Below are 26791 nucleotides of genomic sequence, written 5' to 3'. Positions count from 1 at the left end.
GAAACTGCGATTGTTTCCTTTTTTGTTAACTTAGTTTTTCGGACTGCAGGGCTTGACTTGCTAGAAATTATGTGGCGCTGTGATGGTTTTGCGTCTTCCTGCTTGTGTATTTTGCTTTTTCCTGCTTGTGTATCGCCTTGTTTATTTCAGTTATCTCAGTATCTTTAAATTGTGGGAAAATATGTTTTTCTGAGAGACGATTCCATTAGGTAAAGCTGCACTTGTTGATAACAATGCACGTTTCTTTGATTACTTATTTTCTACCCACTATTACCTCCCATAACATCGTTCGCAAAAAGTTTAGGCTCTGATGTCACACCAAGTGAGAAAGCTCGGATGGGACTTCCTTTTTGCCATAATAATTCCATTGCTAGACTTTTCTACAAACTAAATTTAAAATCACACACAGCAGCCGCCTAACGAGCGCGGCAGCCAGCAGAGAGCTTAATTAAGCACCTGGAAAATAGGTCAATACTGTATTACCAATCGGCACGGTGAGATGGCAAATAAATAGAGCAAAGTGTTAAGGCGGACTTATCGGGGGAAAACTGATGCCGATGGAGCTCTGCCGGCTTTATCTGCGCTGCCGAGGACCTTTTATGGTAGCAGTGAAAGGGGGTGTTTGTAACCCTACAAAACGGGGCTTGGACTTTTCACCCCCTCCCCTTCTTCCTGGGGGCTTCTCTTCTAGTTCCTCGCTCAGGGTGTGGCACCGCTCGTGCTTGTAAATTATTATTTTATTTATTATTTTTTTTTATCGTAGATAAATTGGGCTGGCCGTTCTAATTCCGGTTAGCGGTGGTGGTCGTGGTGGTGGTGCGGCTCTCCGGGCTTGGGCATGGTTTGTAATTGGACGGATTCCATGAGCTGGAATAAAGTTTCATTGAAAAATTGCTCGGGAAGCTGTCCCTGCCCTGGGGTCTCTGCGGTATTTGTGATTTTTCTTTGTTTCGGGTGGGTTTTTTTTTTGGTGTTGGCGTGTTTCCTCCCTCCTCTCTTTCAAACAACTACCTACAGAAACAGGGAAATGAGACCGGCTCCTGCTTAACAAGATAGCAGAGACAAAGACAGGGTGTGGGGAGGAAGGTTACAACTCATCTTTCACAACTTAACTGATAGAAATACTCGAATTTGCATGTGCTGCTTTTCTCCTCGCGTCCTCCAGTTTGTAGCAGTTGCTTCAAAAAAAAAAAAAAAATGCTGCTTTGGAGGTGATTTTTTAGAAAGAGTCTGTCGGATTATTCTTCTGTTGAAGGGAATGGGAGGCTGAGCAGCACTTTCAGAGGCAGAGGGTTGCTTAGCTCACCAGCCCCTGGGTGGAACAGAATTAACTGTGCTTAATTCTCGTGAAAACCCCAATCCAAAGGTGTAGGAATGTCAGGCTGTGTTTTTCCCAAGCTCCTGTGTTTAGGTGTATATACCCCTCTTTGTACTATTTCAAGGGACTGCACACTTTCTGTTTTTAGAATAGTTTTCTTTTTACCTCTGTAGGTTCTCTTTCTTGTATTTTCCCTTTTGCCAGTGTGCTGATCATGGCAACAAAAGGCCCTTTTGACAAAGAGGTGCGTTTTGAAACGGGAATTTTGTAGTTGGCTTTCTTGCATGTGATGGGGGGAGAAGAGCAGCGTTGATAACGGGAACAGCACTGTCATTTGAGGCTGAACATGTATTTTGGAGGAATGTTAAATACAGAAGGAAAAGCTGCTTTTAGTGGAGCTAAATTTTGCTGTTGCAGTGTGGGGTGTCGTGGCATGCGAGTATACAGAATAGTTCCTGCAGGCAGTGTCGCTTTCTGCTCAGAACTTTGGGGAATAAAGCAGAGGACACAGAGGCCTTCTTATATTTTTTTATTAAATGCCTTGGCTTTTCTGAATATATAAAATGGTTTTATCTGATCTGCAGAAGCATTGCAGTTGAATTAGACTGCTCTGAGTGACAGAAGTACGAGTTGGGTAGAGCAAGCCTGATAATCACCTGGTGATCCTTAGTCTAGGGAAGAAGAAATGTGGAAGCAGCGTGGTGGTGCTACCAACATTCCTCTGTCACCAGTTTCCTGCTGAATTTTGTGTAATAGTATCCACCTTTCAGATTTCAAAAGACCTTGCTTGTACCATGTTGTGTTTTCCAAGTTCACAAGTCACTGAAATACTTTGTTTCTTGAGATCCTTTCACTGACAATCAGAGCTTGAAAATAATGTACTACTTTTAATAGCTCTTGAAAGAAAAGCTCATTATTTTGGGTAAGTATAGGATGGGACTTTAGGTATTTGAAACTTTATTTCAGAACCCTGGCTGGGCTAAGCACAACACCAAACACTGGGAAAGGAGCCAGGATGGGCGCTGAGCGTGTTCCAGATGTGTGCAGTGCACCTGGAATGACCATGTAACTGTATTTAAATCACCCTAAAATAACTGATGCTATGATATGGGTTAGTAATGGGTTACCTTTTCTGACTTCTACAGGCAGTGAACACCCTCTGTTTAACCTGAAATAACCTATAATGAAGGATAAAGCCTGGAAAATCCTGTTACCTGGTCTTGGCTTCCCCTGCTCCCCTTTTAGACACTGTTTTAATTTAGAGCCTCTATCCCTTCTACAGAATTTTAGAGAAGTTGTAGCTTTGTTTTACTTCACAGCTTTGAGTGACAGGTGAGCAGGGGAACAACATGTAACTGTGAAAGTGGATTTTAGTTGGTGACTTTATTTGATAATGTAGTATTTCCTACAGGCTAGATTCTTTCCCCCCAGTTCTTCACATGTTTTATTTCAATATAGTGAATGTTGAAAAAGTTGGTGTGAGTCTTGGTTTTAGATGCAGTTTAGGGATAATATTTTAAAAGTTTTGTCATATTTTTTTCATGGTATATCACTTTTTTTCCATATAGCATCTTAATACTCAATTTTTGAGCGTGGGTAACGTTCTGACAAAAGGGAGTTAATAGCAGTTGGGCTTGGAAAAGGAAGAAGAGCCAAATAACTGAACAGTTTTTAAAGCAACTCAAGTAGTTTAGTTCTGTTTTTTTCTTTTTCTTATGCTGAGACTTGGAGTCAGTGTAATTTCAAAATACCTCTCCCAGTATTATTAACATTACATATTTATTAGTTCCAGCATTATGTAAACTTTTTGTACAGTCTTCCTTATGTTTTTGGAAAATAGTATGAAATTATTCCTTTTTGTAAGTAAGGAATATAATCCTTTTTCCCCCTTTTATCCAGCTCTCTTATGTTATGCAGTATTTAGGTATAACAGGAGATTGCTGGGTTCAAGTTCCAAACCAGAACAATAAAATAAGACACAGTCAAATATCCAAAGACAAAACAGACATAAGAAATGTTTTCCTATCTTTTAGGATGATCAAAGCTACAGCAACTCCCAATATTAAAAAAGTAATTGGATTCTTATGTACAGAAAACTCTTTGCATTGTTAGGAGGGGCACTCCCTTCTTAAAGAGCTAACTTTAAAATCAGTAATCTTAAACTCATGCTTTCCACTCTTGCTGAAATAATGTAACAGTTCTAAAAAACTTCAGTAGTTTTTAAAGCATGTTATGAATTAAGTACTAATAACATTTTTTATGTAAAAAGTTGGTTATTGTCAAATGAAAGTCTAGGAACATCACTTGCTGGATACATGTGGCACTGCAGCCACCACCCATTTCAAATAAGTGCTGAAAAGCTTCTGGGCAAGAAATCTCAGGTCCTGATACCTGTGCTGAGTCCCATGAACATCCTTAAAAGAGGAGGTTTTGGAGATGCTTGGAGATGCCCATGGCCACTTTCCCAGGCCTGTTGGATTTTATAATCCACTGGTCTGCTTGTCTTGTGCTCTCCTCTGTTCTGGAGGCTGAGCTGCTCTGGGTCACCACGCTCTGCTGTCCTGCAGCTGTTCTTTGTGTGACCAGGACACTGAACTTCCAAGGAACTTCAGTTGCTGGGTAAGGCAAGATTTTTATCACAAAGCTTGGCTTGGCTGTTTTCTTGCCTCGGGACAAGCAGCCACCACTACCTGAGAAAACCTGCTTTGGGTTATTTTAGGAGTTTTGCTTCAGTTTTGCTTGAGTCTGGGTTGTAAATTGTGAGATGGGAGTGGATCTCCTTGCCTGCCTTGTGCTGACATCATCTTGCAGTGGTGAGGTGAGATGGCAAAACTGGTCCCTGGGCAGCAAAAAGTGCCAGGAGAGCAACTTGAGCTGGGATTGCAATAACTGGTGCAGCTGTGCTTTGTGTGTGGCTGGAGTGTCCTCATTGCAGAGATGTTTGCTGCTTTTATTAGCATGACCAGATCCCTCCAGGCCTGATCCCTGGGGTCTCTGGGTGTCAGCTGACATCTGAACCTCTCCCTGTTCCTGCTGGAATAGACTGAAACTCTGCCTGCAGAGAGGACCCAGGGCAGGCTCAGAGGTTGGGTGAGGAACCTCACCTATACAGGCAAAAATGCAGAGAGAAAACTACCTCAATACCAAAAATAGAAAGTTTATAAGGGAGGAAAAGAAGTTTTTCCTACTGGTGATCTAAGCTCCCTTTGGAAGACAAGAATAACCACTAGTATCAGCTATCCATAAAAAGTATTTAGATACATTTTTTTTTTTCTAAAGCTTCATTAATTTACTTTTGCTAAAATAATTTACTTTTTCATATGTAAATAGAATAAACAATTCTTCTCTTGTGTTTCCACAGTCTCAACATTTTTAATACTTTTTGGTCCTTTGTCAGCATTTTAAAAGAAATGCTATGTCAACTTTTACCAAATTCCACTAGTTTAAGTAAAACATATTATTTTTTTTTCCCTCTTTCCTATGGTGCAGTTTTTTTCTGTTTTTTGGCCCAATTGGTGGAACTTACCCAATTTCCAGGAGGAATTTTAGTTGTTTCTTGTAAGATGCCTTTCTGTATTTTTGGCTGAAGCTGTTGATGTGCATCGTTGTCTTGTCAACATCCTCGAGGCTTCTTGTGTTTTTCCTAGAAACTTGGGTCATCTGCAACTTCTTACCCATTTCCTTTTAATTCTTTCCCTTTTTTTTTTTGTTTTTAACTATTGGACTTGGTTGCTTGTCTACAGTCTGTGTTCCAGTTGAGAAGTTCCTTCCACAACTTCTTTTTTGAAGATTTATAGAGATTGTATGTGGGTAGAAGAGGTACTCGGATAATCTTTATTTTTCAGCATTTGAGTCTGTTATACACGGGAATTTTGGTGTTTGAGATCTTGTGAAGCCCTTCAGAAGGAACCAGATTTGTTCCAAAGAGGAGAAAAAACCTCTTTGTCTCCTCTTTCCTTTTAATACCAACTTACTTTGTGATTCATGAATTTAGTCAGGAGTCAGCCTAAGAGGAGTGGATTGCTTTCATGAGATACTACAGAGTGATTTAAATAACTTTATGGCTTTTGTAATGATGCTGTGGGCTGGCTTCTTCCTTTGGACTGTCAGCTCTGAGCCCAGCAAGAGGACATGGTGGGAAGTTTTCCCGAGAAATACTTTGGGAGCTCTTTGTGACAAATGCTGTTTGAGACTAAATGTGTTTTTAAAACTCTTGTCACAGAGATGTCTAAATATTATTTTGAAAATTAAAATGACAGCGGCTGTTAAAAGTTTATTTATGCTACAAGTGGAAGGATTATTAAAGATAGAAGGGAATACAACAGAGAAAATGTATGCACGTTTATCAGTATTATTATATATGGTAGTGGGTCATATGCTGCATATAATCTTGCCTTTATTTTCACATGCTTTCTGTGTAGTTAAATCAATAAGTTTCTTTGCATAGGGGAGGGGGAGAAATTTCTTGCCCTGGTAGCTTTGGGAAACATTATAATTATTACAGTTATTGATCATTAGGAGGCAGAAGACTGATCCTTCTGTGAGAGAGAATGGATTTCTAATGCACTGATATTTACCTGTAGGAAATACTGCTTCCTCCACATCCTTAGAAAGCTGAAAGAAGTGGTAAACACCTTTTCCCTCTATTTTTTCTTCACTGTTCTACATATGCCAAGTCCAATTTATACAGCTATTTTCATGATGATGTTGCTTACAAGGAAGGAAAAACAGCTGTTATATAAAAGCAGAATATTTGAACCACTTTTAAATAGAAAATTTTTATTATGGGGGAAAAATACTGGGACTTCACAGAAGTTTTTTTTTCTGTCTGTGAATGTATAAAAACACCTTCCAAACATTTGCTTACCGTGTGTATTTGTATTTACCTCAGCCTGTGTATGTTTGAAAGTTGCTACTGGATCTAGCTGGGGCAACTGACCTGAAAACTGCAGCAGAAAAAGATCAATCAAGATAAGTGTGTTGGATTAGATGCCTTAATTATTTTACAGTTAAGTCAGTTTTAAAACAAATAAAGGCTTAAGCTCTTATTTACCCTGACATTTTTGTTGCAGAGGAAGCTGAGTATGCTCTAGGTGTGCTGTCTTGACAACTCAGTAGCAACTTGATAATGACATTATTGTTGGGCTTCTTGGAAGAGAGACTGCTTTTTCCATGTATTTGGGCAAAGTTTTAACTCAAATATTACCACCAGGTAGTTCTCAATGTGTAGGAAACAGTTTTATTCACCTCCTTGGTACAGGAGAGCTTGATTTGCAGATTTTTGCATTGCATGTCAGACTCAATGAGCTCGACAGGTTTTTTGTGCTGCTGCAGACTTAATGTGCAGGTCCTGTGGGGAGAACAGGAATTTTGTGGTGTTGTTGGGTGTTTGTTTGTTTTATTTTATTTTTTTGCTGCTTGTTTGTTTTTGTTTGGGGTTGCTTTGTTTGTTTTTGTCCAGGTGAAAATATATTTTAGGGAGAGGCAGAAAGATAATTTTGGATGATTTTCCTCCTCATTGAACTCTATGTAAGTAGGACCCCTTTATGTGCATGCAGATGTGCTGCCAGATATTCTGTGAAGTGACAACAAATATCTAGATATGTATTTTTACAGGAGCTGTGTTTGATATTGTCTAGTGCTATTTTAAAATGAAACTTCTTAATAAATTGCTTAGCTGGCTTGGTCCATTTCTACTCTAACAAAAACCCAGCATTCTAAAAAATGCAAAAATGAGGAATTGCATGAAAATAAAATGACAGGAAATAAAAAAGGACTAAGAAGGATTTTTTTTTTTTTTTAATACAGTAGCATTTGAACACGTGATAATCCAACATGCAGTTTGAGCTAATTCTCTCTATATCAAATTTTATTCCTGCTTTAGGGAAGGTGGCAAAATCTTTTGGAAATACTTAGGGCAATGGAAAAAGTGTCCTGCCTCTCTGCTTGCCTTGGTCCCTCCTGCCTGCATTGAAGGGTGACAGTGGCAGTAGTTTGAACATCCTTCAGCACTGTTGTGCAGAAGGTGTGAGCTCTCCTAAACCCCACTGTTAGGGACTTTTATTTGAGTGTGCCTGCTGTTTCCAGGTTCAAAAAGAATTAGTCTTCTAAAAGAAGAGATTAGGCTGGTGAAGCCCTGGCTGGCTGCAGTGTGCTGTTTATGTTGATGGTGGCACATTCTGATTTGGAGGGCATGTTCTCACTGGGGGCTGGTGGCCAATACTGCACTGCTTGTGCTTGCTGCTTTCCAGCTGCACAACAGCAGCATGCCCAGAAGAAAAAGAAATGCTTCAAGTACTGTTTCATTTATCTTTTTAGCTATGATTGCAGTCATATTGGTATCACAAGATTTAGCTTTTGATATTCGTGGAAAATATGAATAAAGCAATTGTATTCTTGAGTACTGCTACTGGTGCTATGGCAGCGTTGAGTCATAGCAGTTCACTCTGATATTTTATGTAAAATATGTTTGTGCTCAGTGTATGGCGTCAGTTCTGTTTCCAAGGATCGAGACAATGGTGCAATTGAGACTGGTTTGTATCACGCTTAAAGCAACTGGTATTTTCAATTTCTGCTAGCAGTGCAGCATTGGTGGTGTCTGATTGAAATGAAATCTCCACTGTTGCACAGACCTAAACCATCCCTGCAACATTTTTTTTTTGGGTGGCTAGTAACTAAGTTCTACAAGGGCAGAATTGGATCATTGTGTCTTTTGTTTTCCACTGAAACTCTGGAGCTTGGAACCAACCTTTGGCCTTTCAGCCTCCACCAGGACTGAGGTTTCACACTGGGCAAAGGCTGCATTGGCTCAGCTGAATTCTCTTGGTGTATGATGGGCTAAAATCCCTGACCTTTGAAATACATGTTTTAATTGAGAATGGCAATGATTTCTTTTGTCATTAAACTGCATCTCTGGTTGTTACCCCAGAATTGGTGTTGGTTTCTTTGGTGAGATATCATCAGCTGCATCTCCTGGTTCTCTGCAGGGCAATGGGTGTGTGCCTGTGCAGTTTGTGTCCAGAATTGCCTCTGTTGTTGTGTGAGGAAATGATTTATGTAAGTTTTATAAATAGAAATTATATTTATTATATATCTATAATAAAATCTATATAATATACATGATATATGTAATATATAAAATATATAACATATACATTTAATTTAAATATAAATTATATAAATATCACTATAAGTTATTATATATAGATTATTAGTAAGTTATATAAATATATATTTATTATATATTAATAAACAAATATAAATATTTCTAAGTTATCTGGAACACTTCAGTGCTTTCTCCTCTGTTGTGCTCTCCTTTCTGTGGGTCACAGATCTGCTCACAGCGCTGGTTTTGTGGTGGCCACAGGGTGGGACTCGCTGGGCTTGTATTTCTGAACACTTCCCACTCTCTGTGGATGTTGTTTTCCTTTATAAATTGCATGAAACCTCAATTGCCAGTGCTTTGTTATTAATTGTACAGCTGGAGTGAGGGAATTCCTTAGGGTGAACAGGTCATGGGGGTATGAAAGTGCTTGCATCAGTACAGCTTGTTCAGCTACATATCCAAAATAAACAATAACATAGAGGTGCTGCTACTACTGCTAATAAACTTTGATCTGTGCAGAAAGAGAGGGCAACTAATTCAGCTTTGTGTTTACTAAATAACTTGAGAAGTTGAGTCACACCTAATGTAAAAAGAACAATTGTTTTACCTGGAAAAAATGTCATTTAGGATCCTTACAGCGTTTCCAAAGCGATACATAATGTAAACAAAACATTTCATGAGTGCCACTGCTCAAATTGTGCATTTTCTGGAAGTTACTGAGCGTTTAGAAATCTTCCCTTGATGCCCAGCTGCGCTGCAAGAAGGATGTGAGAGTTTTGGGACTGGTTTTTGCCCATGGAGGCCTGAAAGAAGTTGGAAAACAAGTTTTCTTAGGTTACAATTTAACTCTTATTATTAGGTGGCAGTTGCTGGCTGGGCTTTGCCTGCTGGGAATTTCCTACCCGGGAACAGCATGGATTGCACTGCTGGGGACAGGTGGAAGGAGCTGTGCATTTTAATTTATTGAATTAAAATGACAAATTAAGGGAGCAGTGTAGCAATTTCTCCTGAGCTCCCCTGCAGTGGCTTTATTAACCAGTTCCTTTGCCAGGCAGCCCCCTGACTCAGTCATGTGGAAATGTCACTGTACAGTTAATTATTGATGGTGGTCAGGCCTGGAACAGCCTGTGCTGCTCAAGGTTGTCGGAGTTTGCCAAATCCATCGTGTTCCAGAGTTTGCCTAGAACTGCCTGAGAAGGCTGGAGATGTAATTTTGACAAGAAAAGGGCATTGTTGCACTTAGGTGAACATCAGTAAGATATCAACTTAAGAGGTGCCTCATTTTGCTGTTTCTGTAGAGAGAAGCTTGGCTGGAAGGGACAAACTGAAGTGCCTCCTGTTCACTGGCATAACTTTGTGAAAATATATTTGTTCATTTATTTAAAGGAATAAACAATGAATTTACTTAATTGAAATATGTTTGCTTATTACTTTGTTCATACTTTTTTCAGAAGCACAGAATTCAGAGGCTTACTGAAAGTCAGGTGGGGAGTTATCGAGTATCCAGAGGCTGCCTGTGGTACTGGCACGTGGAAATTGCACTTTTCAGTTCTTCTCATGCTTCTGCTTACTCAGCTTTGGTTTGCATCCTGGAGGGGTCTTGTAGTGCACACATTTGGTTTTTATTTTAAATTAAATTTAACTGGAAGATGTGCACCAGCTGGTTATGTGTGTTCAGGCTCAAGTAACCTCCCTGAAATGAGCACAGATGATTTTTTTTTCTTTAGCACTGCTTGTTTGGCTCTACACATCCCTCTCTTACTCTGCTGCTGGGCTTGCTAATGAAGGTGTGGTCTGAGCAACTTTAGTTTGCATGAGGAAGCAGGAACAGTCTCATTAAGAAGTATGCAGAAAGATGTGTGAACTCAGAGAAATGCTTTGTGTTGGGGGGAAAAGAAAGATCCACTCTTTGCTAGGTGAAAAAGTGCTGTGTATTATTTTCTTTTGCTGGGAGTCCTGGTTTAAAAAAAGGGCAACAAAACACCTGCAACACAATAACTCTTTATTCTTTCAGGTGTAGCTATCCATAGGATTGTATTGTAATCCAAGTACCTCAAAATAGTTTAAAACAAAAAGCTTCTGAACCCCACAAACAAATCAACCCAGCAAGAAAAACAGAACTAAAAAACCAAACCATCCCCAACCACAACAAAACCCACAACCCCCAAACAACAAAAAACCCTTTACAACACAGCAGTGCTTTTACAGTAGAGGGTGTTGTGGTATTTTCCCTTTCTCTTCAAGGTTTGTTGTGCAGCTCTGCTGTCTGTGGGGGTTTATTTTCATCTGGGTTGGGGGGAAATCAGTTCTGTTTATCAGCTTAGCTTCTCAAAGCAAAGGCCTCCAGCAGCTGGTTGTATTGGATAGTTCCATGCTGTTCTGATGGATTTCATTGCATGTGTGTTGGGTAGAGTGTGCTTCTGTCTGAAATGCCTTCTGAGCACTGGGAGTGTGTGGCAGAGGTCTTTAGGCAGTCTCAGGTGTGGGATGCTGCAGGGTTTTACGTGCCTGGGTCACAGGAGCACTTTATTCACTGGTTACGTGAAGATACTGCAGCTTCTCCAAATGACATTGGCATCTAGAAGTGTCTGGTTAGAGAAAGGCAAGCAAAATTGTGGGAGTGATGAAGAAGTGTTTAGGGGAAGGTAAGAAATGAGGTGATTGTACAAGTCCATTTTTATTTGTGTAGGGTAAAATTTTATTTTATTAGTTCATTCTGTCGTGATTGTATCAAAGGTTGTTCTTCCAGGATATGTTATCTGTTCTATTTAGTGCTCAATTTTCTTTTTTTTTTTTTTTTTTTTTGAGTTGCTAAAAATGTTCTTGTAATAACTCAGTAAACACTTCTTATCTGCAAACAGAGTTGCTACTGTGGTCGAGGTTCAGGGTCATGGAATTAGGCTTGTAAGAAACACACTGACCCCCAAAATGTGATAGTTTTTCTTATCCAGCTGAAATGAATGTTGTAGAGAATGTTGGGACTGTGTTCCTCCAGACCTTCTGGACTGGTTTGAACAGCATGAGCTAGAATAGAATATTCTATTCTAATAGAATAGAAATATTCTATAGTAATATAGATTATTATTATATTTGTTATACAATAAAATAGATTATGATTATGAATATATAATTTACGTTATATCAAAATGTATATATAATATATAAATAATATATATTTATGTAGTAATAATTTATTATATAATAATAAGATAATATTATTCTGTAATAGAAAATTTACATGGTTTTAAATGCCAGTGGTCCTCACAGGCTCAGGTGAGGATTTGAGTGAGCTTCTGGTTCTCTCTCATACTGGACTGTTGTCCTGTCTTCCAAAAACATCCTTAATTTCAGTGTAGCTTTTTCAAAGTAGTTATCATCATCTTCTAGTGCCCTCCACTTTGGTGACATGTTTACACAGGCAAATACATTCTCCAGAAGTTAAATGGGGCAGGATTTTTGCTGTCAGATCACGGCAGATCCAGGACAAATGGACCTGCTGGGGCTGCTGCAGCTTGGCCAGATTCTCAGCCGTGGGCCAGCTGTCCCCATTCCCTCCTGCTTGGAAATGCCCAGGACCTGTTCCTGCCCAGGGGCTTCGTGGTGTGGCTGTGCCTCAGGGCCATGCCCAGCATTTAGATTTGTCAGGAAAGTGATTCTGAACCCCTCTGTCAGCAAACTGGGATAACACACTGTGTCCTTCAGAAGTTTCTTTCCTTTTGAAGTGTAAGTGTTTTTTGAGTTGGAAAATTTTTCTTGTTTCATGCACATGTGTGTCAAAAAGTAAGGGGATTGTAATAAAAAAGCAAGCAGAGTATTTCTTAATGGGGACCTTGAAAAGGTTTTAAGAATAAAACCCCCAAGCAAAATATTATTTTGATATATTAGTCTCTTTGGCAGATGGGGTATTTGAGTCATCCCAGAACTGGAGGAATGGTAAGGTGCTGATAGAAGGTTTGGCTTAGCCTGAACTGCAGGTGCCACTGGAAGCTCCAGAGGGGCTTGGACATCCATGTTCTCTGGGGCAGTCAGTGGGAGCTGATTTCTGGATATCTAAATAATATTATCAGGGTAAGTGATTTATTTAAATATAATAATGATAGAAAAGGCCGTAAGATCTCCTAGTCAGTAATGCTTATGCACCTCCCTATGAGGCACATTATTTAGGGGAGAAGTCAAGAGCTTGGGGAACTTTTTCTTGTGTTTTGAGGTTATAGTTAGTGTTAAATCCTTGGTATGGAGCAGGAGGCCAGTGGCAATCCCATCATGTTTGATGGCAGGAGAACCGAGCTGCTGGCTGTCTCCAGCTTTCTACATCGTCTGGCTCTGAGAAAACAGCTTTGGGAAGGAGAGGGCTTTGAAGTTTCCTTCTGCAGCTGGGACAAAACCCATTAGAGGATTCTAAACTGAGGTGTTGGTATGATTATTTTAATTGCTCTTCAGATATCTAAATGTTCATTTGCATAAATCAAATCACAGCTTCAGAATAATTATGCTGTGCTTTTGGTTAGATTTCATTTGATCAGAGTCACTGCAGTATCTAGCTCAAGTTTTATGTGACTCATCTGCAATTGAAGTACCTATTACCAGAATTTTCATGTGCTTGGTATGATTAAGTGATCTAATTAAGTTATTATTGGTATTGAATTTGTCTCTGGGAGCTGATCAGACTGATAAACCATAACTTCCCTGAAACCTTGTAGCTACACCAGGGTCCATCCAGAACCTTTTTTCATAGTATTTAGCTTAACTACATGATATACAAGTTTAAGGCTGGTGTTCTACAAGTCTGGAGGGGGACACTGTGTCGGTGCATAGAGGACACCTGGAAGGTAAACTCAGTGCCTTGATTCTGTCACTGACACACAAATTTCTGCAATGGGGTGGAACAGAGCTCAGGGAAAGCAGCTGCCTTTCGTCAATGGATTGGGTTACTGTACATCGTAAGTTACTGGAACGTTCTTGTTGTTTATGTGTACATACCCATGCCCCCTAAGTTATTTTGGGCTCCATCACATGGCTTGATCACTTTCATTTTCGTCCCAGTGAAATTCTTTGATCTGTGGCAGTTGTGACATTTGTCTGTTCTTGGAAGCCTGGTGGTGTTTACAATGAATAGGTTGGGTACCTTGTGTAACAGGTAGCGCTGACTCACAATTAAGAACTTCGGAGTTATTTTCATGGCATCGTTGCTAAACATTTGAATTGGTTTCTCAGTTGTGTTACTGAACACTGTGCTACTTTTGTGTGGAGAAATGGTGGGAGGTTTTAAATGAAAGTTGAGTTTAATAGCACAAAGGTAGGACCCCAGCTTGAAAAATGACACGTAGTGCTCTGCTGTAGCCTGTCTCAGCTAAAGCACTTAACTGCAGTAACCTGCTGCTGCTAAAGTCCATGTGTGGGCACTGGTAAGGCCTTGTTCTGGCCACAAGAAGCTAAACAGAAAACAACTTTAGACCAGCTCATTTGGAGAACATAATTGTGCCCTGGTTTTTCTTTTCGAAGTAGCGGCTGCTGGAGAGCTTGGAAATGCGCACAATTTTCACGTGTTTTTTCTTTTTCTCTCTCCCTGTAGGTATGGCCTCACAAGTCTTGGTCTATCCACCATATGTTTATCAAACCCAGTCAAGTGCCTTTTGTAGTGTGAAGAAACTCAAACTAGAACCAAGCAGTTGTGTGTACCACGAAAGAACCTACCCGCAAATCTATGTGAACGGTAAAAACTTTGGAATTTCTCCCCACAGGGTTAGTACTTTCTTTCAGACTAAAAACCCATTTGATAGACCTCGAGGACAGAGCTTTTGGTTGCAGTCAAATGCTGTTGCTTTAAAAAATACTGCAGGTGCTACAAAAGCATTGGCAGCGTGGGCACAGCAACCTCAGCTGGAGGCCCCTCGGGCCGGGCCGCGGGGAAGCCGGTCGGATATCCTGGAAGGAGCCCAGCGATGTGGATTGAAGCGTAAGAGCGAGGAGCTGGATAATCAGAGCAGCACGATGCAGATCGTCGATGAGCTGTCCATCCTGCCTGCAATGCTGCAGACCAGCGTGGGCAACCCGGTGACGGTGGTGACCACGGCCGCGGCGGCTTCCAAGCAGAGCGGTACCAGCGGGGATGGAGATTACCAGCTAGTGCAGCATGAGGTGTTGTGCTCGGTGAAAAACACCTACGAGGTTCTGGATTTCCTGGGACGAGGGACCTTTGGACAAGTAGTCAAGTGCTGGAAAAGGGGGACAAACGAGATTGTGGCAATCAAAATCTTGAAGAATCATCCTTCGTACGTGCGCCAAGGGCAGATAGAAGTGAGCATCTTAGCGAGACTAAGCACTGAAAATGCTGATGAATTTAACTTTGTGAGAGCCTATGAATGCTTTCAGCATCGTAACCATACTTGTCTGGTTTTTGAGATGTTGGAACAGAATTTGTATGACTTCCTGAAACAAAACAAATTCAGCCCTCTGCAACTGAAAGTAATAAGGCCTATTCTGCAACAGGTGGCCACTGCACTGAAAAAACTAAAAAGTCTGGGTTTAATCCATGCTGACCTCAAACCAGAGAACATTATGTTGGTGGATCCCGTTCGGCAGCCTTACCGGGTCAAAGTCATAGACTTTGGGTCTGCCAGCCATGTATCAAAGACTATTTGTTCAACCTATTTACAATCTCGGTATTACAGGTAGGTGTCATTTATTTTGGTTTTTCACCTGTTAAGGAACGAGGTTTTAGCATTTCTTTAAGTTAAAGGCTTAAATAATTACTCCTTCAGTAAGGATAATTTGGAAAAGATAAAACCACCTAGGAATGTGAAAATTAAGTAGTTGGTTTGAACATTTTGAACTTGCTCTGAATGTTTTTATAGTGCTGTCTTTTTCCTGGAAGGATGTTTTGTGTTGCTCTCTGAAGTCATCAATGTTATTTTGAGACCTCTGAGACTGTTCAAAAAGAAAAGGGAAAAAAAAAAAAAAAATCTTGCTTGTTTAGGATGTCTTTCCAGGCTTCCTAACATGATGGATTTTTTTTTCCTCTAAGCAGCTGGACAGTGTTACTAGAAGTTTCTATATCCTGTTGCCAAAGATTATGTAAATGCCTCTGTTTTTCTCCAGCACTTGTAAATATTTTCCCTAGTTCTTAGAAACTCCATTCTGACTGAGCACGTTCAGCAGCTGTAGAGTTTAGTAAACTTCTGGATTTAGGGAGGATGCTTAAATGTTTAGGGTGATACCAGAAGGGCATTTAAAGTGATTTTGGTATATGGTTGCATTCTACTTTTGCCTGAAAATGGATGTATGCTTTCAGTAGTTTTGTTTGGTTATTTTTTTAAAGCTTTCTTTGAGTAGTTACCCAATCTGCCTCACATTTGAGAATTATCAAGATTTAGTCCTTTTGTTTTCCTTATAAGCTAAACTCGTCTTGATTGAAGATCTTTTTCAGTTCTGTTTTGCATCATTGGCAGTCGTTTGTGCTGTGTATTGCCCGTCTGCCGATTCAGTAAGAAGCTACTAAAGTAGGACAATGAGTACTTAGAAGAAAATTTTAAATATTTTACAGCTGTTCATGCTAGAAATGAAAACTTGTGCAGTGCAATTCCAGGCTTGATGAAATCAGTGATTGGGGTTCATGCCAGAGGAATCTATTTTTTGTCTGTGGCTTGTAAACAAGAATGCTTCATGTACAGTGCTCACATAAAATATTCTAATTCATCACCTGCATTCTGTATTACTTAATTGCAAACTGCAGCAGAGGATTTAAAAGCTACACAGAGTTCATCAAGAGAAAACTAAATTGGGAAACATTATGGATTGATACATGCCCACATTATACAGAAATATATATGAGAGGGAATAAAAAATTAAGTAACTTAATTTTGGTGTTCATTTGGTGTTAATTTGGGGGTTCATTTTGGTGTAAAAGCTGTACACTACTTAAGATACTTAAGGTTTTGGGACTCTCAGGACAAATCAGGCTTGCAAAGATGGCAGGAGTTCTGAAGAGGCTCTGGACAAGTGCAAAGGTCTTACCTTCAGCTGGTCTGAACAGAATCATAATCCAGCAAATACTCAAGATGCATGGGCTAAGAATGTTTCCCTACCTGTTTTGGCTTTTCTATTTATTGAAGCAATTACAGATTATTGTGAGCTATTGCCATTTTCCCCTTCTCTCTCCCCAAAAACTGACAGGGGGGAGGATGTGGACAGCCAGGCTGGGTGGTCCTATTGTAGTGCTTCAGCCTCAATTAACTACTTTCAGCAAATTTTTTTTCTGTTTCAGATGGCTCAATAGACAAGATATTGTTCTTTCTTAGTTGCCTACATAAAAATATAGTAGCTGTAGTCTTGTTTTACTTGGCTTGATATGTTGCTAGATATTTTTCTTCAGATTTCAGAACAGGAAAATCCTTGAGATATAATGGTACAGTTCAAAATATATTTCTCTTTTGTGATTTGGTGCTTGTATTGCACTCAAATGTGAGCAAGTGGGGTTCCCTGTGGATGTTTATTCAATAATATCATCCCCCAAGAATAAGATTTGTGGGTGCATATACTTGTCTTGCCTCAATGGTGTTGAATGATACGGACCCATATGACATGTGCACCTAAAATTTCCTGCTTAGTAAGTTATGCTTAAGTGCTTTATAAATATTCAGGCTTCAGTAGATCATATTCTTTGATTTGTACAATTTCATAATCCTTCTATGAAGTAGCATCCAAGTCAGTAATATTTGAAAATCAAAAGGACATAAGAAGAAAAACAGTTAGGGCCCATCTACTTGAGGTTATTTTTTTTAATATATAAATATTGGTTGAGATAATTTTGAAAAAAAAAAAACAAAACAACTATACTTTGACATTATTTTCAACAAAAGGTTTTATTTTTGAACAGATTTTTAGCATGCTGGATTTCATCATGGATGGTGTAGCTCTTACCAGTTGGGTGATTGAAACTAACTTTGTGTTAGAGAAACTGATTGTGTTTGGCAGTTCCTCAAAATTTCTTTTTATTCCATTGGAAGCATCAGAATAGTGTAAATGATATCAGAAAATAGGGATTGGATTAAAAAGGTTTTTAAATAGATGATGCTGGGGAAGTTTCAAGAAAGGTCTTACATAAGAATGAGAAAGGCCTTCAGAGAATATCTTGCATTGAGATGGTATTTTATTTTAAAAGAGATTGTGCTTTTTTGTCAATCAAATAAGGAGCATTTATATATAAAATACAACTGTAATTAAATGTATTTTTATATTAGAAGAGCCTGGGAGTGACAGTGCAGGTTTGACCTGTTTGACTATGACATGTTGAAACAAGATTTACAAAACTGAATAAAGAGAAAAGGTTGTTGTGGTGGTGGTGGGTTTTTTGTTTGTTTGGGTTTGTTTTTTTGGGGGGGGGGGGGGTGTGTTGTTTGTGCTTTTTTTTTGAGTTTTTTTCCCCTCAGTGTGATCATTCCTTCTGGTTTTTTTTTTTGTTCCTGGGACCATAGTGAACTAATGATCATGAGAGTGGAGAATGCCATGAGGTCCAGTGTTAGGGTGTTTATTTTGAATTCTAGTGTCACTATTTTGCATCTGTAAGAGGAAGTGAATAATGAGTTGGAAAAATGAGTAATAAGAGGATTAGGACTTAAGGAGGGGAACATCATGTAGCCAAGTGGATGAATAATGGGCTGACTTACCTCAGCCTATAGCAGAAGGAGAGGTGATCTGATGATGACTTTTGGAGATCTTAGGGTACTATTATATGAGGAGAGGTCCCAAACAAGTGAGACTAACTCAATTTTAAAAGGATATGAGGAAGCAGAAAAATGGAGACAGACTGTATGGAGTGATAATGACTTGATGTTTTCCTGTTCCTGTTTCAGCTTTTTCAAGCTAAGAGAAAATAAGAAAATGGTTAAAAGAAGTATGAAAAATAGATTTTGACATTTTGTTACCTTTTGGAAGCTCCTGTTTGTTATATTGCTAGAAATTGTCGAGTATGGGTATGAATAAATACCAGCTACGACACACTGTCTGAAGTCACAGATGATTTTTTATTTGTTTTAAAGATCAGATGTTATTCTCAATGCTCTTTCCTTGAAAGGCAGTGTCTGTGCTTAGATGCTCTTTTTGTGCTGGTCTGGATTTTAATAGCTGTGGACTAGAGAGATGTGGTATTTGAAGCCCTTTTCTGCTTCTGGCCTCACACGTTAAGACTGCTGACCTTTTATGAGTGATCTAAGGAGGTAAATAACTAAGCAGTGTGTACATTTTCAGAAGAAAATACCCTTACGTCTGGTGTAGGTGATCAAGCCTTTGGCATTTATGGAAATGGTGTGAGAAGTGTGTTGCTGTCCTTTTGGTCAGCTGTGCCCTAAATCGTGAAGATGGGGAGTATTTCATCCCAAATGGAAAGCAGTGCAGGCTGTGGAGGAGGAGAATCAAAACATCTGTTTCTAAGTCTGGTCTCTTTTGCTCATCTGGTGAGGCAGAAAGTTTTCCCAGGCATGGTGTTTCTCTCTGGAAGTCATTTTCCTTTGTTTCACCTCTTTCCTGAGGTGAATGCATTTGGGAGAGCACGTATGAGAAGAGAGGCTTCAGAATGGCTCTGCAATGAGCAGTAACCTCCAAGAGGAGTCGAGGGAAATGGTCAAGGTGGTGCTGCTGCCCATCTGCTTCAGGGAGCCAGGTTACTTTCCTTTCTGTTGCCATGGGAAGCAGTGGCCTTCTCAGTGTGTTGCATTCAGAGGTCACTCTTCAGGGAATTGCTGCTTAATTTTTATTTTTTTAAATTTTTTTTTCCAAGCGGAATCACCTTCTTACTGATTTAATTTGGGTTGTCTTTCTAGGGGGATTTTGGAAATGAGTCTTCAGTAAACTTTACCAAGCTCATCATTCATAAAATCCCTGTAATATCGTGGGTCTGATGGTAGCCACGTGCCATTCCTGCAGCACAGCCCCCAAAGGGAGTTGAACAGTGGCTCATCACCAGCCCATGGAGCTGCCTCCGTGGTTATTTCACCTCCTGTCTCCAAAGAAAACATCATCATCTTTGTGCTGTGTCAGATTATATTGCTGGTAGAGTGCAGCTGGAAGCTTGACTGAAAATGTGTTTTGAGGATCAGCACTTGGTTTCCCGGCCAAAGGATGTTCCTTTTGGCATCCAGGGCTCTGCAGGCAAACTGCTGTTCAGCATAGCCAAATTCATTGGGAAAACAAAACAAGTGGGAAGCAACAGAGCTGATCTTCCAGATTAAACTGGGCACCAGCTGGACCCCACAGGCTGGTGGGCAGCTGCGGAGATGTGGCAGAATGGAAGGTGTCTGGTTGGTAAGAGATGCTCGTAGCTCAGAAACGCTTTTCCCCTGGTGATAGCAGTAAAATGCGATCCTGGGTATTCAGCAGTGCACTCACAAGGAAAAGCAAGTGATGTGAGTAGATGCACTCGGTGCAGTCACCCCATTCCAGAACTGGACAGTGATATTCCCCCTCTAGCTTTCCAGCTAAGGGTAGTTGCTAATCAACAGACTCGTTCCAGACAAAATGCCAAATGTCAATAGCGTTGCAGCGGAGCTCAGAGAGATGGAAACTTTGCTGTTGGATGTGTTCCTGGTGGATGAGAGCAGGCTTTTCCCCCTCTCCTTCTTTTGCCCTCCTCTCCCATGAAGATCAGCGAGGACAGAGGAAAAGTGATAATAATTGTGTTCTGTGGTCACTGTTCTCACTTGCCCAGTCAGTTCTGCTGCAGCTTAAAGAGCCATTTGGTCTGATACGGGCTCTTCTGTTTTAAAGGGTTTTGGAAGAAGAATAAAGTAGTTGAGCTGTGTGTGGTTTAAATACTACCCATGGGCTGGGCTCAGCGAGGGCTCTGTGCGTGCTCCAAGGCTGTTGCAGCAGAACAGCTTTTTATTTATGACTTTTGCAGCTTCATGCTAAGTTTCAGAATAAACCACCATCAGCTTATGCTGTTTTTTTTCCCCCCTCAAATTTATGCAATTTTACTTCTTGTTCTCCTTTCTTACATGCATTCTCTTAAATTAGAAAAAAAAAATTCTCATGGCCATAAATTCCCAGATGTTTTCTCTCTGGCCTGTGTAACTTGGTTAGATGTGGTCCTTGTCACTCCAGGGACTCCTGAGAACACAGGGTGACAGTGACTCTCCCTGGAGTGGGTTTTGGAAGTTGTGTTTTCTCTCTGGAGGTTGGGGCTGTCAGCAGGATGTGTTGTTATGACTCAATTACACAATCATTGCATCCGAGTAACTCGACCATTTTCTTCCCCTAATATCAGATCAGCATACAACTTCTGTATGTTTAAAATGTAAAATGTATACAAATAAACATCTCTCTTAATACAGCTTTTTTTTGAAGCAGTGAGTGGGGGGGAAGTTGTGCAAAGCTGACATCTTGGGAAGAAACTGCCTTTTCAAGTTCACTCATTGTTGTAGCATACTTGAAGTTTCTAAATGAGCTTTATCTAGAGTGGGGTGTCTTGAGGCTTTTTCACAATGCCTAAAACTCTTGCTCAGTATTTATTAAATTTTGGGGTTGATATGTTTTAAATGAGAAGCAAAACTCTGCTCATCAATCGATTTTTCTGTCGGTTTGGGAAGCGCGGTGCGAGAACAAGCTAAAAATGCCTCTGTAAACAACTTAAACTTCAACATTCTAGCAGATGTTATTCTATCACTTTGAACCGTGCATCACTGAAGTGTATTGGGATATCTTAAAATAGTCAGGGGTGGTGGCCAGAGATGGTAGACTTCTATAGATGGTGAGGTAGTTTCGCTGCTGCAGTGAAATAAGCCAGAAGTACATGCTGCTGAGGTCGTTTGCTTGCTCAAGGTCAGCCTGTTCAAAGTCAGCTGCTCTGCTGTGAGCATGGTTACTGTCAGTGCTGTGTGTAAGAGAGTCCTGATAATGGAAGGAATTGCTGGTACAAGTGAATTGGGACACTTAACAATTTTTTTTCCCTCCTCTTTAAAGTCGCGGAGCCGCGGCTGCTTGTTTGTTTCCTTATCGGAGCAAACGGAACTTAACGTCAAGATAAGCTTTTGTGGCTTGTGTCTGTGAACAAATTGTTTTATAGATTTGGCAAGGCTTTATTTGTACTTTTTGCACACTGTTCATTAATTGTTTTATTGAATTCCCGTTTTAAACTTCTATTTCATGATTAATAGGACCTAACAAAAACCACTATGAGTATCATCCAGGAGTGGCAATCTTAGCTCGTCATAACTTCATGTTTATGTAGCTATTTGATAATAAATGTATTTTTGATTCTCTTTCTAGTCAACATAATGTAGTCTCTAATACCTTATTATTCTCTGTTCATAGAAAGCAGAAAACAAGGGTAGTTTTTTTGGTACTGACGTGGGTTTTTGGCTTCATGTTTGGGAATATTTTAATTCTGTAGAAAAGACTGTCAGGGTTACTGTGATTTTGCAAGTTTTTAAAATTTTTTTGTCAGTCCTCTCTGAAGATCCAGGGGAGACTCATGGGGATGGGAGTGGATGAAATGGCATCCAGCCTTCAAGTTGAGTTTTTTCCCTGAGCTAGACATTTTCTGAGTAACATAACCTGGGATAACACATGAAGCATTTGAAGGTACCACGTACCTGCTGGAGATTCTAGAGATTTCAGCCCAGATTTCAAGTTAATCGTGATGGCTGGAGCAACAATGTAAATCAGAGTTCAGGTGATGGTTCTCTTAGTCTTTTGGTTGCTTCAATTAAACAGAAGGGAAATTCTTTCATGATTTTCAAGGCAAAAGAGCTCTCGGTTCATGCTATATTTCATTTTTGCTGAGGTTGAATGATAGACCCGTTTGCCACGGCTAAAGTTCTGGGAAGCAGCTTTTATTTTTCACACATTAAAATAGATCTAGTGAAATGTGATCCCTTCACCCTTTTTTTTTCACTGCACTGATATTTAAGTCACAAAGGTCTGTTCATCGTACATCTGTGCAGACGTGAGCGTGGCTCTATCAGATATCTCAGCTGCAGAAAATATCAGTGGTGGTGATACCACCAATATCAGTAGCTGCAGTGCTGTATTTGTAAATATTGTGATAAATTGCTCCCACTGGGCCTCTTTTGCAAATCTGGCTGTGTATTCCTGCTGTAAGAGCAGGTGGTACCAGATCTGAATCAACGTGATGGGAATCCAAGCCTCTGCACCATCCCTTGTATCATCCTGACATCCTTGGCTTGAAGGGAGAGGTGTTTTGTGGTTTGTGCTCCTTCTGCACCCATGGCTTCCACCAGGAGTGAAGAGGATGGAGCAGATTTGTTGACTGGAAAATCAAGCAGGTTGAGCAAGGGCAGATGGATATCACGTGGAGTCAGACCAAAACCAGCAATAAAATACTGGGGAATTAAAAACCAAAACACAAGAGAAGAAACCTTTTGTGAATTCAGGCACTGATTGGAAAGTGCTATGGTGTCTAGGATAAAAATAACTGTTTGGGATAGAATTAAGTAAAATTAAAGTTTGTATGACAATAAATTGCCTGAAATGTCCGGACTGTTAAATTTTATACTGAATGTTTGAAGGTCCTTGTTCCTACAGAGCTAGTTTATGTTTTCAAGGTTTTTTTTTTGTTTGGACTGGTAATAAAACAGCTTCCAGCAAGTGAAATGGGATTAGAGGGCTGGGAGAAACAAGCCAAAAGCATTTCACAGATAAGATTTTCAAGCAGTTGCATTTTGAGACTGTGATGTTACCTTAAGAACATTTCCCCCTTTGTAAATACCAGGGATATTTTGGTTGTCCCAGGACAGTGCAGCAGTCTCTCACAAAATATCATCTCTTTATGTGGTTACCTTTTTTCAGAATTGCACTGCTGCATTTCCATCAGTATTTTAATGCCTTCTTGGATGTTTTTTGAGAATGATAGGGTCTTAGCCTTGTAGTGAATCTTCAAATATTCAAAATGTTTAAACCACCCAGTACTCCATGATGAAATCTTTCACAAGAGTGCACTTTATTGTTTCAAGTGTAGTGCACAAAACCTTTTTTTAATGTTGAATATTCAGAATTACTGTGAATTTAAAATGTAATTTAATTGCCCAAAATTGATTCCAATTGAAGCAGATTTTAGCATTATTTTTGTTACTTTTCTCTCAATAAAACTTAATTCCCTGATAACTTTCAAACATGTGCATTTCACAGCTTCGTTGAAAAACTGCAGGCATCACCTCACTTACGTACAAGGCTTTTATATGAAGCTTTTAATCTGCATATTATTGTTGTTTTATCATCTGGAAAACTGTTAGGGTGTGCTGTAGGTCATAGATCAGTAGTAGCACTTGATACTTTGCAAAAAGATATGATGGTAAAAGCCGTGTTCACACTAACAGTATTTGGATGTTGTTCTTGGTGGCTTTTTTTTGAACCCTAGTTAATATTTAAATTTTTGAGCTCCTGATTTTCTTACTCTTTTCACAGCTTGCCATCTGGTCAAGATCTAGTTTTGGGTTTTTTTAAATAAAAATTATACTGTATGTCTGCACGTATTTTGTTGAGTGTTTTTAAAATCTTGAGGTATTCTTCAAGAAGACAAAGTGTCTCCTGAACCTCTTCTCCAGGCTAAACACCCCCAGCTTTCTCAGCTGCTCCTCATAGGATTTATGTTTCAGATCCTTTACCAGCCACACTCCACTGTCCTGCTGGCTCAGCATTGAGATGCAGCTGGTTTTGGACACTTCACCTCTCTGGAAAAGTAGCTGGAAGTAGAGCAGAGGGCTGGAAAGTAGAACCAGGAGGATATAATTTGTAGATTATATGGTATGGCTGCTGACTGCTTTGGTTTTCATATAGCCTTGAATTATTTCAACAATTTCCAGTAAGAAAGTATTGTTAAACTGAAAGCTTTGCTGTGCACACAGAAGAGCTGGGACAGCTCTGTAGTTGATGTGTGTCTCACAGTTCTGTGCATCTTCTGCACTAAAAGAAGTGAGGTGCTTAATTGATTCTCAAGTTTATTTCTGCTGGTTTTTAACTGGTCTTTTGGCCCTGCCATGAACTGGGAATTTTCTGTCACTGAGTTGACAGTGATCTGTTTCTTTCTGACCAACACTGCTTTAATCCCTAGTGTTGTTTTGCTTTGTGTAATTTTCCTATTTGATGTATTGTTTAATATAGGCTTAGCTGCTAAAAGCCTATAAAGTTAGGAAACTAACTGATATTTAACAGGGGAAAAACCCATCAATCCTAGAGGGTATTACATAGCATGATAATTAGGAATTATCATTAGTGCCCCAGTACTCCAACCTGCCTTTGGAATGACTGTCCCACAGGGATGGTTGCTTGTGGAGTGGTGCTGTGTGCCATTTGGGATATTCAGTTTGTAGCCATGTGTAGTTGCCTTCCTGAAAGAACATCTTCAGGATTGCCTAAGACAAACTAGCACTAATTTTGTTCCACTTAATCTCTCTCCACACCACTTCTTCTGAGGTTATGATTATTAAGCATTTATGTATATAAATATATAAATTTTCTTCTTCATGTGTCTGTAGCATCATTATTAGACTGTGTACAAATACCATCAAACGGCTCCCCACTGAATCTGTTCTAACATAGAGGTATCTGATACAAAATTAAAAGGGAAACCCTTAAACTTAGTGTAATATTTAATTTACTAAATTGGATGGAGGTCATGCCCAACATGGTTTCCTGTTCTTCAGGTATTTTTTAACATTTCAGCACTTTCATTCTGTGTATCCAGAGGACTGAGCTTTTGTGAGACCACTGTCTCTCTCTTGCAGGCTTGTATGAAATAATGAAATATTTCATTATTAAGGTGAAATAACCCTTCAGCCATTTTGTTAACCAATGGATATAGGTCACATTCCCCCAAGACACAGAATCTGGATCCGCTGTTACTATTTCAAAGAAGGTGGTGTTGCATGAATGTGGAATGCCAAATGCATAACAGCAACCTCAGCCCTTCCCTCTCCTTTACTGACACAATGAGAATTCTAACAGAAGTTAATGACTTTATAATTAGTGCTGTTCTCTCTCCAGACACAGGAGACCTGCAATTTCCTGGTTTTAACATGGTCCTTGTTTTGGGTTTCCATGTATGAAATTGGATGTAACAACTTGTTTCTCCTTGCTGTTGTGCTTTGATTTTAGCTTTGCTTTTTAAGGTTAGAAAGATATTTTCAAACATTTTTCCTTTTTTTTTTTTTTTTGCTTGTGGCTGTGCTTTAAGAGACAGTCTTTCCTTTGTGAGACAAACTGAACATTTTGTCAAGCATGTGATTTACATGACTACCATTGAACAACTTGCACTACTTTTGATTTGCTAAAACACACTAACGTGTGTACTGCCTTTTATCTCAAACCATGTAAATGGTTTGTACTTTTTAAATGTACTTTAAGATCATCTCTTAAAGTACAGCCACAAGAAAAAAAAAAAGGAAAAATGCTTGAAAATACCTTTCTAACCTTAAAAAAGCAAAGCTAAAATCAAAGCACAACAGCAAGGAGAAACGAGTTGTTACATCCAGTTTCATACATGGAAACCCAAAATTAAGACATAATTTTTCTTCTGCATGTGATATCGTCCATTTAGTTCCTCTTAAAGATTCTTTGTATGTTTTGAGTTTTTCATGAAAGAATAGGTACAGATAAATTTCTCAAATTTCTCTGTGTATGTTGCACCTCTTAACTTCCCAGTGGTTGAGCTGTGAGGACAAGCAAAAATACTGTTTTGAGAATGGACTGTGATCAGCTTGTTGGAGGGGGCATTTGGTGGCCTGCACTTGTATTTCTGAAATGGGTAATGCACAAAACTCCTGCAATAAGAAATCTAATGTTTGCTGGATAGCTGTGATCTAGTGGAGATTTTTGGAAAAACTTCAGAGCTGACCTCTGAGCTTTTTTTGTCTGACTGATTAATGTGCATAAAGTGTGCCTTTGTCCCAGTACCACTGAACCTTCAAGCACTTCAACCCAAATCTGGCAGGAGATGAAAAAGTGCCAGAGGTATGAACAGCAGCTGCAGAGCAGTGAGAAGATTCAAACTTTTGTGGGGTGAAAAGGAAGAAGCTGGTAATTGTCCTTGGTGTTTTGCAGTAGCTGTTTGGCAAGGCAGAGTGTGCATAGCTCTGGACTAACTTAATAATAACGTGTGTTGCCTTTGTATGCTATGGAAAACAAAACAGATTGAGGGTTGTTCATTGTTGTCTGGGAAGAGTACTAGTGCAAATTTGAAGAAACAGCAACAGTGAAGTATGGTTATGTCCAGTGTTTGTTGATGGGTTTGTTTACATTTGTGTGGCATGACAGCAGATTCTCTTCTTCAGCAGAATGTGGCACAAGTGCAAAAAGCTTCCTGACTTGTGAAGTGGAAATAGTTTCCTGATGTTGACTAAGAGCCTGGGTTCCTGGTT

The 26791-nt window shown here is 39.6% G+C and overlaps 1 protein-coding gene across 6 annotated transcripts in view; it reads left to right on the top strand.

The window, feature by feature from the left end:
- HIPK3 (homeodomain interacting protein kinase 3) overlaps window positions 1-26791 on the top strand; it is a 67213-nt gene that overhangs the window by 1975 nt on the left and 38447 nt on the right. For 4 of the 6 annotated variants that reach the window (XM_058833378.1, XM_058833352.1, XM_058833343.1 and 1 more), the window contains exon 2: window positions 13996-15094. In XM_058833378.1, the coding sequence (XP_058689361.1) occupies window positions 13998-15094 (1097 nt within the window). In that variant the 5' untranslated portion in view covers window positions 13996-13997. Of the gene's footprint in view, window positions 1-12737; window positions 12838-13995; window positions 15095-26791 lie in introns of those variants that run through there. The other 2 variants (XM_058833369.1, XM_058833387.1) reach the window with 2 other exon arrangements.

Source organism: Poecile atricapillus, chromosome 1, assembly GCF_030490865.1.
Source record: "Poecile atricapillus isolate bPoeAtr1 chromosome 1, bPoeAtr1.hap1, whole genome shotgun sequence".
Taxonomy (NCBI): domain Eukaryota; kingdom Metazoa; phylum Chordata; class Aves; order Passeriformes; family Paridae; genus Poecile; species Poecile atricapillus.
Note: the sequence above shows the minus strand (reverse complement) of the source record. Positions and strands in the feature narration are given on the sequence as shown.